The following is a 13,399-nucleotide window of genomic DNA, read 5'->3' on the forward strand; positions in this document are numbered from 1 at the left end:
TTCTTTCGTTCTTTCTTTCTTTCTTTCTTTCCTTCCTTCCTTCCTTCCTTCCTTCCTTTTTTTTAAAAAAGAGTTGAAAATAAATTTCAGCTGATTATTGGCTCAGTACAATACATTTGTATTAATTATTGCTGACACTTTTGTATTAAATTTATGTGCCACCCTTTCTCCAAGTTGCTCAGTGCAGGGCTTTGATAGATTTGTAAAATAATTTATATTCTGCTTTTTGGGCCCCAAAAGGATCCCTCAAGCAGCTCACATCCAAGCACAAAAGTAATGCAACATAAACCAATGAAAATACCATAAAACTGAGAACAGAATAAAACAGCGAAGCATAATCACCAAGGAGAGACAATGGATTTAATTGTTATTATTATTCTTTTTTGCTGACTAAGTACTAGGTGGAAGTCTGAACAGCTCGTTTAAAAGGAAGGAAGCCTGACAAACCTCTTTAGTAGGGGGAGGGAAGCTTTTCCAGATTGAAAGCCACATTCCTTTCCTGGACACCTTTTGAGGGCCACATAGGTGAGGTGAGAGTGGTCAGAAGCAAAAACGAGTGCAGCAATAAATGCCAATTTTATGTTTCTAGTGCTCTCTCACGCACCGCTTTCTATCCTCCATCAGCCCAAGCAAGAGACATTACCAGAGTGCAAGGATACATTCCAGCAAGGCAAAAACATTGGGGAGAGTTCCATGGGCCAGACTGAGCATTCTGGAGGGGCTACATTGCATTCCCGGTCCTGTTCCCCACTCCTGCTCTTTAGAGAAGAAGTCCTATAACCTGAGTGCTGCAGTAGAGAAGTCCTACCTCATGTCCCAACCAAGTGTCCCTGCAAGAGAAGTGTTTTCTTCCTCAAACTTCTGCAAACTTTGGGGTTCTTTCAACCCTCCTGTTGCCTCCCTCTCTTGTGAGCAGTGCCTTTTTTGCCATATAAGGACAGGCACTCAAAGAACAAATTTGCTATTGGTATATAAGATGCTATCTAGTTGGGCCTTTGAAATAGTTCGTTGTTGGGAGGAAGAGGAAATAAGAATCTACGAACAGGGAAAGAACCTCTCAGCCTGCATGAGAAATTGCAATGGAGGATGTTTGGGAGAGAAGTTTTAGGTCAGGAAGGAATGGAGAACCTATGGCTCTTCCGATGTTGACGGACTACAACTCCCATCACCCTTGACCATTGGCCATGGTGACTGCAGGTGATGGGAGTTGGAGTCCAGCAACCTCTTGAAGGGCAACAGCTTAACTATCCCTGTTTTAACATAGCAAAAGCCAACTTTCAATTGCTTCGTTTTTATCCAACTTCTGTGCTTTTTCCCATCACTAAGTTTAGGCAGGCATTTTGCCAGCATGGAAGATGTTTTCTGCCCACTTCCTGGTGCCATACGGACGGCAGCTCATTAAAACACCATTCCCACCAATGAAGTCCCTGAAAAATCCCACTGAAATTTGCAAAGTTATTTAACAGTAATGGGTTTGTGAATTGTTCAACTGAGCTGAACAATGCTGACATTGGGCAAACTGGGGAGGGGGGAGTAGGGTGGGGAAGCAACCCATTCTGTAAGAAAACTGTAACATCATCTACATCAAACGTTGGACATGAGTCACACTCACTGACATGCTTGTTGAATGTCTTTCTTATTTTATTTGGCTTTTGTTTCCTTAAAAAAGCCTCAGTGACCAGAATTACTGTCCAGCTGGGATTAAAAATCTGGCATCTTCTTTCTCTTAACAAAGTAGCACTTTGTTTTTCAAATACACTTGTGAGGGTGTGGGTCTCTTAGGACGAGTCAGTGTGTTGAATGACTTAGAATTTAAATTAAAAGTTGGCTGCCTATAAGAAAAACACAACATTGACAGGGTTTTGTTTGTTTTGTTGCCGGCTTCCAACTCTCCAGAGTTCCAGAGGTGGTGCTAGGCAAATATGGCTTCCATTGGAAAAGAGAACACTACAGAAGACTTAAGGATTTTTAAAAAATCTGCTTGATTTGCAAATTTTTACAGATGGTGCACAAATGCAAACATAGGCAGCTGCCTTATAGTGAGAAGGGATGTAAGATGGCAGTGACTTTCATTGTGATATGTATTCATCACAATGAGTGCTGCTTCCTTTCTGCTGCAGTTCGGTTTCCGCCAAATACGACGTTATCTACAACCTAAGCTTAAGGTATTCAGGAGCAGGTTTTGGACATCAAACTGGATATCAGAGATTTTATTATCCTCCCATGTTTAGCTGTTTGTTCTTTGTAATATTTATTTGAAGAATTCAGAAATAACACTTGTTTGCATGTATACTTTCTTAAGAACTGTTAACAAACATTAATGGGGTTTATCGGAAGTAATCTATTACTGGTTTTTAAAAACATCTTTTCCATTTGCAACACGAGCCACCAGATACAATCAAAATTGCTTCAAAATCGCATTCATGTCCAAATGCCAGGAAAAATGAAAATGTATTTGCTTGGCAAAGAATTTTGTCAAATCAGGTGCCATTCTGTGGGAACAGTGCTCCAAAAACAGGGGGCTGGCACTGAAAAAATTAACTCTCTTTATTTAATTTGATTCGATTACAGGTAACTAGTAACACATTTAACTTCTGCACATTCAGATATTTACACTTGGCCAAAAAAAAGAGAGTGTGGGAAGGGGGGGAACATGCACCCAGAAAAAAAGGCTTTGGCAATCCCACCTGCCCTTGAAAAATGTGTTATCTGCAAAGCTGTGTTAATTATATATATGTTGCAGATCTTTTCCTGCCCTAGGACTAGCAATTGCTTAAGGAACATAGACCCTGTCCATAAGATAAGCTTTTCCCAGCTTTCAGAGTCACCACACATTCCTCAGTGGAAAGATGCTACCCCAGCTATTCCCCCATAGAACCTTCAGACAATAAATAAATACATCACAGCACTGTGCATAGTGTTAAACTTTGTGCAATGCATTGTGAGATTATTGCTCCATAGTGCATTCACAGCAGGTGTCAAAGAGAGAGGGGAACACTTGAGGAATGTGATCTTGTGAATTCTGTTAAGAAATGATCTGATCCAAACCTCCCAGACTAACATGTGCATCTGGACTTAAGCTGTCACACTTTCTGAATGTTTTGACACCAGTCTTCACCTCAAAAGAAACACCAGAATACATTTAAAGTCTGTGCGCATCTAGAAATGCATCTAAGAACTGCATATTTTTGAGAGCAAAGATTTGTGCGCATTTTTTAAAGTGTAGATTAATGAATAAATGGGATTTATGAAGGTGTGTCAAGCCCTGGAAATAAAACTGATTTGGATCCCCTCTTCCTAGATCTTCTAACCCATAGCTTAGTAAGAACCCACTGGAAAAATGGGGCTGGGGAGATGTTGGAACAGCTAAATTGGGGAAGCAGAAGCTTTTAGAAAGAACAACACACGCCAGGGAAGGTATCTGAGATGCATTTGTGGTCTGGGGAGGAAGAGGGAGGAGAAAGGGGAGCTGCCTTCAACAAGAAGCTCTGGTTCAGCAAAATGCTTATAAACTTTCATGGTCCCTTAAAACACACACACAGAGAGAGAGAGAGAGAGAGAGAGAGAGAGAGAACGAGAACTAACTTAAGGTTAGGGTGGGAAGCTGGGAGAAACCAAAATTAACAGATCCACCCATTCCTCCATCAGGATACTATGGACCAGTGGCGTAGTGTGGGGGGTGCAAGGGGTGCAAGCTGCACCGGGCGCAACATCTGGGGGGGCGCGCTCGCTGCCTCCGGAGTCGCCGAAGAGCCTCGGGCGCAGGCTGTAGCAGAGCCGCATGTCTCGCGGCGCCCGGCTGAAGGCGCCCGGCAGGCAGCGGCTCTCAGCGCTCGCCGCGGAGGATGCGCCAGGCAGCCCCTCCTCACAGCCCCGCCTCCGCCGCCGCTGCTGCAGCTGCTGGGCCGTTGCATTTTCCTCGCCTCTCTGCCCCCCTCCTCCTCCGGGCAAGCGGCGTCGTTTGGGCAGCAGCGCCAGTGGCAACTCGCAGGTTAGGGGTTAGGGGGGGGCGCAAATTACGTGCCTTGCCCCGGGTTAGGGGGCGCAAATTACTTGCGTTGCCCCGGGTGCTGACAACTCACGTTACGCCGCTGCTATGGACTAATTGGATACTATGGGCTAAAGACTTTATTTATATCTTAATGCAACCTCTTGTTTCTTTTACTTCCTCTGCCTTGAATCCCTCCAACAGAAGTCTTGAAGTAGAAACTCTGAAGGTGGCTCTGTATTTTGCTAAGGAAGGATAACCACTTCTGCATGCCCCAAGCTTAAAGGGGAAGTAAGCGGGAAATTCAGATTTTGGTCCCTTTGCTAGCAAGACCGGAGGGCTTGGTAATAGTACGCCCCGACCCTCAGTTTAATGTCTGAAGCTCTTAGCCAAGAGTCAGCAAACTTTTTCAGCAGGGGGCCGGTCCCTTGTCCCTCAAACCTTGTGGGGGGCCGGACTATATTTTTTGGGGGGGAAATATGAACCAATTCCTATGCCCCACAAATAACCCAGAGGTGCATTTTAAATAAAAGCACACATTCTACTCATGTAAAAACATGGTCTGGATTTAGAAGGCAATTGGGCTAGATCCGGCCCCCAGACCTTAGTTTGCCTACCCATGCTCTTAGCCATCTAGCAGCTGGGGGGCAAGGGAATTAAATGGGAGGTAGTGGAAGTCTGTTAATGAAGTCTGTTAATTGAGGAAGTGTGGGGCTCCCAGCCTCTTTACCTTGCAGGGAAGAGATGGGAGTGAAAGCCCCTTTTGTTACAAGGTGTGTGTCAAACAGTTGGAGAAAGCACCTACTCCCAAGATTACCTTTGCAGGAGCTCCGGGGGGTGTTCAGTTCACAGCAAGTGTGTTCCTCCCTGCTTTGTCAGTTATCCATCTTCCTGACCAAAATGGAAGCTTCAGACAGGACAGCAGCACAGCTGTCAAGCGTCCCTTATTTGGCGGGACACTCCCTTATCCCAGGGCCATGTCCCGCTGCTGTCCCTTATTGATGATGTCCCTTAAATAAGCTACTGAAGGTAATGTGGCTCTTTATATGTCCAGCTGTCCTTTGTCAACAACAAATTGTTGCTTTTTGTGTGTTGGATATATGCTATATGGTAATTTATAGGACCTAATAGGTATCTAAAGCCATTTGCACGCAACAAAATATGTATTTTATCAAAGTAATTGTTGATCCCTTATTTTGGCTGCTGATCCCTTATTTTCGAGGCTCCTGGTCCCTTATTTTCAGATCTGTAAGTTGACAGCTATGGACAGCAGGCAGATATGACCTTCCTTTTGCATGGGACCAGCTGAGTTACAATCCTCTTTCCATTTTGCCTTAACCTCATCTGCGGCCAGTCCCAGAAAGGGGACAGACTGTTCAGCAAAACAAGCAAACAAAATCCCTGGCCCTCCAGATGTTGCTGGACTACAACTCCCATCATCCCTGGCAATCGGGCAGACTTGCCAGGGCTGATGTGGGTTGTAGTTCAGCAACAACGGAAGGGCCCAAAGTTCCCCACTCCCACAACAGAAGACGCCTCAAATAGATGATCTTTGAGAATCTAGGGCATTATTATTTTTTTACCTTTATCTGTTCATCTTAAAACGAACCAGCATAGAAAAAACGTCTCAGTCACTCAGCAACCATTCTTCCTGGAATTGCTTGCAAACTCAGGTGGTTATGTTTCTTTCTAAAACTTTTCCCTTTGATATTAAACTAAAATAGCAGCTGCTGCTTTCCTCTCAGAATTCAGACTCTGGCTCACTACATAGACCCGTTTCTGTAGCTGTCTGATAAATCTGCAGTATTTACCCGCACGCATACAAATCAAGCTGTTAGGCCGTGATTTACCTCACTTAGAAGTCCCCGAAATGAATGCAAAATATGATGCATTTCCACTTTGAAGTCCAGAGATCTTGACTAAATATGAAGTGAAATCCAAATCACGGTAAGCTTTGCAGGGAGAGGGGATGTTGGTTGGATGTGTGTTTTTCAAGCAATACCTGCCCCTTCCTTCAGTGCCGCACAGCAAAATGCTACTGAAGCTGGAAACAACTTTGCAGGGGGGGGAGCATTTTAGGACTGCTTTTCCAGCAAAGAAAAACCTTCAAAAGAAATATCACTATCTTGCGATATCTGGCCTAAAGGGAGTTCTCTTGCTCCTCTTTTATTCCAGTGGGCTCTTGCAGAGAAACGTCTTTGGGATCCTCCAAAGGTGTTGGAAAGGTGTTTTTGAATTGGCCGAGATGACTGCCAGGATCCGAGATTTGGGAGAAGAAGCAATGGAGGAGGACTGGGAAAAATTTAAGGACTATTTGCAAAAATTTTATAAGTTATATGAATCATAAGAATTCGCATGATTTGGAAAGGTTAGCTCCAGCAATGAGAGCGGATGATATATGAAACTAAGTAATATCAATGAAAGGACTAATGTTTAAATGTTTAAAATAACATTATATTTGTCTTTAGAGTAAATTAATTAAGTAATTTAAACTTAAAATGCAATTATCTGAAAGTACAAAAGAAACGCATGAAACAAGGTTATAATTTGCTGATATTTTTATTGTTAAGAATGCACGGTGAGGGAGATGTGGGGAAGTCCGGTAGAAGACTGAAAAAAGCTTTGAAATGATTCATCTTTCTTTCTTTTCTTTTCTTGTTGTTCTTGTTTCTTTGTATATCTGACTGTATATCTTTATCTGGAAAAAATGCAATAAAAAATATTTTAAAAACAACAACAAGGGTGTTGGAAAGGTGTTTTTGTGTGTGTGGATGTTCTCTGTAGCATGTCTCAACAAATAATCATACCCTAATTAAACTGATAAGAACAGATACTACACTTGATCTTAGCCAAAGGGCCGAGAAGCGATAACTTGCTTCTTGCGATAAATGTTTTTATTTGTACATTGGGGTACTTTTATAGTTTTGTTTAGAGTACGTAATGTTTTAATAATATAAATGTTTTAAGTCTTTTTTTATCAATTCAGTATATTTTCTTTTAATTGTCAAATAATTCTGTGTACATTGAGGCAGCCTTTGGCTATGTGCAATAAAACTGACTGAGACATACCTTAATTGTAAATTTATACTGGACCATATACAAGGGATGGGGAGTGGGGGTGGGGAATGAGTCAGTTCACATTTAAGTGCAAACCAACCTGATTCCCACTTTTCAAAACAATATGCGAAATTTTCACTTCTTCAAATTTTGCAGTGCAAATAATGTGTACAAAAATGTATATACTGGTGTGCATAGATTAGTGAAAATAACATAAAAGGTGCATTGTGTTATAGGAAATTGCTTTGCAGAAAAGTATATACAGTGGTACCTCGTGTTACGTACTTAATCCGTTCCGGAGGTCCGTTCGTAACCGGAAACCACTCATAACATGAGGCGAGCTTTCACTAATGGCGCCTCTTGCTGCTGCCAGAGCGCAACTTCCGCTCGCATCCCGGGGCAAAGTTCGCAACAAGGGGCATCTACTTCTGGGTTAGTAACCTGAATCATTTGTAAAGGGGGTGGTACGTAACACAAGGTACCACTGTATTAGGCAAAGACAAATGTGTATATTAGGAGAAATGTACATTAAAATGTGAATGAATTTTCGTAAGATTTTTATTTATTAAAAAAAATGCAAATTGATGTGAAAATGTGGAGAACCAAGCTTACAGTAAGCCTGGGAAAATGAGAAACTGAGAGCAATCACAAATGCCAGACTGTCCACACATCATTCTGCCTCATTAGTTGCTCTGTTCGGCTGTTGATTGACAGCTGCAGGTGGCGAGTGGGCAGATGATTTTTAGTAATCCCCCCAAAAAAGCTCAAGAACTCTGGCCCCCCTACCCCCCGTTTTCTAAATTTAGAGTCCCCCAAAATAGGGGTCGTCTTATACACGGGGGGGGGGGTGTTATACACGGAAAAATATGGTATGGTAAATCAACTATCCTGTTGCAGCTCCTAGAAAAGCAAGACAAAAAAAACCAAGAAAACGGGAAATGTGTGCATTAATATAGTGCTGGAGATTTTCTAGTTATTCGTGTATTGGACAGGGTACAAATAAAATAAAATAATTACTATTACAGTGGTACCTCGGGTTAAGAACTTAATTCGTTCTGGAGGTCCGTTCTTAACCTGAAACTGTTCTTAACCTGAAGCACCACTTTAGCTAATGGAGCCTCCAGCTGCCGCTGCACCGCTGGAGCACGATTTCTGTTCTCATCTTGAAGCAAAGTTCTTAACCCAAGGTAATATTTCTGGATTAGCGGAGTCTGTAACCTGAAGCGTATGTAACCTGAAGCGTATGTAACCCAAGGTACCACTGTATTTGTTTATTTATTTCCCAGTTCCTTTGTGCCTCCAGCACTACAGGGCATTTTCAGGTTACTGCTACAAGCCGTGCTAGTTGCTGGATCAAAATATGCAAACTAAGGATTGCACTTGTTTGGTTTTTCCTACGAAGGCTGGATTAGAAAAGAAAAAAACAAGCCCACTTCCTATTTTCAAAGTGTTAACCGTTCCAGGCAAAAGGACAAAGAAAAAATTTCCTCTTCTAACACTACGTTTTTCAGCAGGCTTGTGATCCCACAAAGAACTTTGTTGTCATGGTAAGTGCAGACTTTTCTAATTTTCATCGGTTTCACTGAAATAGTTATTAAAAACTAAAGTGATAAGACAGCTTTAAGACTGTTTTGCAGCAGTGGTCATGAGTGGCAGATGCATGCGTTTTCATTTCATATCTTTGAAAGGGCAGCTGTGTAGCATTCTAAGAAACTCTTTCAGCAAGACCAGCCGATTAGGCTGCACGCAGCTTGTGATCTACTGAGCCAAATGCTGTCCGTCAGCCACACCCTGGTGCCTCACCTGCAGAAGGTCCATGGCCCAGTGGCAGAGTGCATGTTTTTCATTCAAAAGGTCCCAGGTACAGTGTCCAGCATCTATAGGCATGGTGGGCAGAGACTGCTGTCTGAAACCCTGGAGAGCTGCGGCCATTCAGGGTAGAAAATACTGACCTAGGTGGACCAATGGTCAGAGTTGCTGCATGGCAGTTTCCTATGTTCCTATGACAATGTCTTTTCTTTTCTTTCTGCAATTTGAGACAGGCTGCACAAATGCTTTTCTCAAGAGCCTGGTGGTCCACCATGCATACATAGCTGGTGGGCTGCACTCGTCTCCATAGATCACAAGTTGTAGACAAAACTGAGTTGTGTTGTGGTTGGAGGAGGGGCGGTAAATGTGCCCCGCAAATGTCCTGGACTGGAACTCCCATCAGCCCCAGTCAGGATGGCCAATGGTCAGGGACGATGGGAGATAAAGTCTACAACATCTGCAAGACGTAGGCTACCCATGGGTTAGTGTTGGGCTAAGAGTATGGAGTTCCAGCTTCAAATTCCTACCTAACCATGAAGCTCATGGGGCAATCCATACCCTCCAAGTGTCCCTATTTTCCAGGGCCAGTCTCGGAATTACAAGAGTCTTCCCAGCTTCTGATTCGATCCTGGAATTTCCCCCACCAGTGCTGCAACTGCTGAGCTCAGGGCGGAAGATGTCCTGAGCAGTGGCAGCTGCGAGGAAGCACCCTGTTGCTTCTCCTTGGCCCCCCCATGGCTGCCGCTATCAGCCTCCTCCCTTGGGCATCTCATAGCAGCTGCTGGAGAGCAGGCAAGAAGGAGGAGAGGCTATGGTTGCCGAGGCCTCATATGATGCACTGGCCCCGAGGTGCAGGGAGAGGACAGGGTCTGGGTGGGAAGAAAGAGGGAGCAGAGCAAAGTACAAGGAGTCTAGATTTTTTTTTTAAAAAAAATGCTTTGTGCATCTGCATCTAATCTTGCCACTTTCTAAAATGAACTTACAGTGGTACCTCAGGTTAAGTACTTAATTTGTTCTGGAGGTCCGTACTTAACCTGAAACTGTTCTTAACCTGAAGCACCACTTTAGCTAATGGGGCCTCCTGCTGCTGCTGCTGGAGCATGATTTCTGTTCTCATCCTGAAGCAAAGTTCTTAACCCGAGGTAAAATTTCTGGGTTAGCGGAGTCTGTAACCTGAAGCATATATAACCTGAAGCGTATGTAACCCGAGGTACCACTGTATTAGTGTGCTTTTTTTTTTCTTTATGTAAATCTACCAAATAATAAAATAAAATAAAATTGGGATTAAGAGATTTTCTCAGGCTGGTGTGTGTGCTGGTGTAGTGGTGAAGGAAATGTTCTGCAGGGGTTGGAACGACAAAACTGGGAGGTCGAGGAGGGTCAGTTGCAGGGGAGTGAGAAATGTCCCTATTTTCACCTGAGGAATGTTGGAGGGTATGGGTGATTGTGGACTAGGATCTCTCTTCCAGCCTAACCCACCTCCCAGGGTTGGTGCTGAGGTAAATGATCTAGAGCAGGCATGTCCAAAGTCCGGTTCCACCCGCCCCCCATCGATTTAATCCGCCCCCCGTTGCAGTATATGCCCTAGGGTAAAATCACAACAACTTTGGTCAGCCCTCTCACATGTTCACTTCATCAAATCTTGCCCTCTTTGGAAAAAGTTTGGGCACCCCTGAATTCTAGGGGGTGGCAGAGAAACAATTTACAGTGGTACCTCGGGTTAAGAACTTAATTCGTTCTGGAGGTCCGTTCTTAACCTGAAACTGTTCTTAACCTGAGGTACCACTTTAGCTAATGGGGCCTCCTGCTGCTTCCGCGGCGCCACCACACGATTTCTGTTCTCATCCTGAAGCAAAATTCTTAACCGAGGTACTATTTCTGAGTTAGGGGAGTCTGTAACCTGAAGTGTCTGTAACCTGAAGCGTCTGTAACCCCAGGTACCACTTTACAACCCTTTGATATCCATGGAGGAAAGATGAGATCTAAGTATAATTCTTAGAAATGTGATATGTTACTGAAGAATATCAATTAGAGAAATACCTTAAAATTGGTGGCAAAGTGGCGTGACTAACATTTGCATTACTTCTCTGTATAGTTTTTATGTGATTTCCCTTGACAGAGCAGACGTAAGGGGTTTGCAGATAAAATGATTAATCAGCCCGTCGTTTTGTACGATGAGACCAAATGTAAATATAAGATAAAAGCCGTCTCCAGTACGGTACTGTTTTATGTACGCATTGTTCTTTTCTGGGGCTGAGGCTTTGACTGGATCGAGAAATTGTGTGTGGACCTGCGGTCTTCAGACCTTCCCCTGAAGATCCTAATCAGCTCTGTACCTCTTCCACCTAACTCTGGGAGTTGAGAAAGAGTGATGTAACTTTATTCAGTGACTTCATGCAGTGATTCCCTCTGTGTGTGTGTGTGTGTGTGTCCTTAAGTGTGTGAGAGAGACTCTTATCAGTGTCCACCATAGTCTGTGCTTAAAGGTCAAGGTAAAGGGAACCCTGACCATTAGGTCCAGTCGTGACCGACTCTGGGGTTGCGGCGTTCATCTCGCTTTATTGGCCAAGGGAGCCGGTGTACAGCTTCCGGGTCATGTGGCCAGCATGACTAAGCTGCTTCTGGCGAACCAGAGCAATGCACGGAAACGCCGTTTACCTTCCCGCCGGAGTGGTACCTATTTATCTACTTGCACTTGACGTGCTTCCGAACTGCTAGTTTGGCAAGGAGCTGGGACCGAACAACAGGAGCTCACCCCATCATGGGGATTCGAATCGCCGACCTTCTGATCGGCAAGTCCTAGGCTCTGTGGTTTAACCCACAGCGCCACCCACATCCCTCTAAGTCTGTGCTTAGCAGAGCATTATAGAGAACGGCCAACGGCCAACCACTGAACCAGTATATTGTAGGAAGGATTGCAACATGGGCAGCCATCTTGCTCATGCCCAAAGTGGCCTGCTTACGCACCATACATTCAAAGCACATTCCCAACCCCTTCCTCCAAACCCTGGGCACTGTGAAGGATGCTGAGAATTATAGTTCTGCAAGTGGTGAACTACAGTTCCCATGTTTCTTCCCAGTGTGCTAGAAATGTGCTTTAAACTTATGGTGTGTGTACACCTGTGGACATTAGGTAGGAGATGCATGAACATCTCTTTTATGGAATCAAACTGCAATTTATGTTCTTCACCCATCCCCAAGAATAGCCAGCTTTGATAAGTAGGGAAATACTTTTTTAAAAATTTATTGATAAGGACTTTCTTGCCAAAATTCTTGTATTTGATCTCTACTGGCCCTTGAACTTCAGCAGCAATCCTGCTTTTACAGTGAAATAGCATCAGATAAGAACAGCCAGGGCGATCTCAGGTGTGGTGAAGCCCTTGCTTCCAGGTTGGATGCAGCCTGCAGTTGAGTTTCATCAGGTTCTCAGAGCCCCCTCCTGCCTATCATCTGCACATCAGGGAGCAATTAAGAGGTAAAGGGGGCTTTGATATTCTGCAGTGTGTGCAGTTTAGACATCTTCCTCTGCAAGTTTTTAAGCCTTGCTTCACAAGAAGATCAAAGCAGGAGGGAAAGCGTTTCAGCAGAGAGGTAGTCTTGGGTTCCTGACAAATATGCAAAAAGTGCTCGTGCATTTTGCAATCGTATGCATGCAATTTTCAGGGCGAAATTGCACTTTGAAACGTGAGGCTTTCTATAGGTGAAAGGAGAGTGTGCGCTGATGTCTTTTGCACTCTACTAATGGGATCTCCGAGCTCTTTTGCATTTATTTATTTATTTATTTATTTATTTATTTATTATTTATTTATTTATTTATTTATTTATTTCAGTCAGGGCAGGGAAAGAGTATTGGAAAACATTTTTGACAAACTTTGCTTTAAAAGAAAAATTACTTTCACATTTTTTAAAACTCCATTAATTCAATTCCGATCCCTTTCCTCATTAATCTATGACATTTAAAGCAAGTCTCCTCTAAAGATATGCATTTAAATATCTATTTAAATACATATATTTAAATACATATTTAAATGAATATTTTCTCTAAAATACTATTTAAATGCTTGCGGTACTTTAGAAGGCATATTTAAATATGTGTTCAAATATGTACTTGCTCTAAAAATAAAATAAAAAAATAGATTATTTTTGTAAACCACGTAAAGTTTTTCTTACAATCAATGGGCACATACATTTTGTTAAATAAATTAATACATTAGTATTTTCACTCAAAATACACATGCATAGTCTGGGATATTTAAACTGCCAAGGATTCTTGACCATATGCAGATTCGTCCCTTAACCTGAAAGGTAAACATGAGGTCATATCGCAGAGGAAATCACAGAGACAAAATTACCCATGTATCCCTGTGAGTCACCACGTTTGAAAAGATGCCTTTTTAATGGGAAGGGGCATTTTTTGTTTATATTTACTGAAGTTTAAAGTTGAAAGATAACACTTAAACCAATAGGAAGATCAAGCAGGTAGCACTACAATAGCATCATCGGGTAGAATAGACTCCTAAAACATTCAACTCAATAGGTTGTATC

The 13,399-nt window shown here is 43.0% G+C and overlaps 1 protein-coding gene across 3 annotated transcripts in view; it reads left to right on the forward strand.

Moving 5' to 3' along the window:
* The first annotated feature begins 8,492 nt into the window (after positions 1–8,492).
* The window catches only part of FYB1 (FYN binding protein 1), a 49,463-nt gene continuing 44,556 nt past the window's right edge, over positions 8,493–13,399 (forward strand). For all 3 annotated transcript variants that reach the window (XM_081212763.1, XM_081212764.1, XM_081212765.1), the window contains exon 1: positions 8,493–8,592. In XM_081212763.1, coding sequence (XP_081068889.1) covers positions 8,590–8,592 — 3 coding nt within the window. In that variant the 5' untranslated portion in view covers positions 8,493–8,589. The remainder of the gene's footprint in view (positions 8,593–13,399) is intronic.

This window comes from Podarcis bocagei (genome assembly GCF_964188305.1).
Source record: "Podarcis bocagei genome assembly, chromosome: 11".
Taxonomy (NCBI): domain Eukaryota; kingdom Metazoa; phylum Chordata; class Lepidosauria; order Squamata; family Lacertidae; genus Podarcis; species Podarcis bocagei.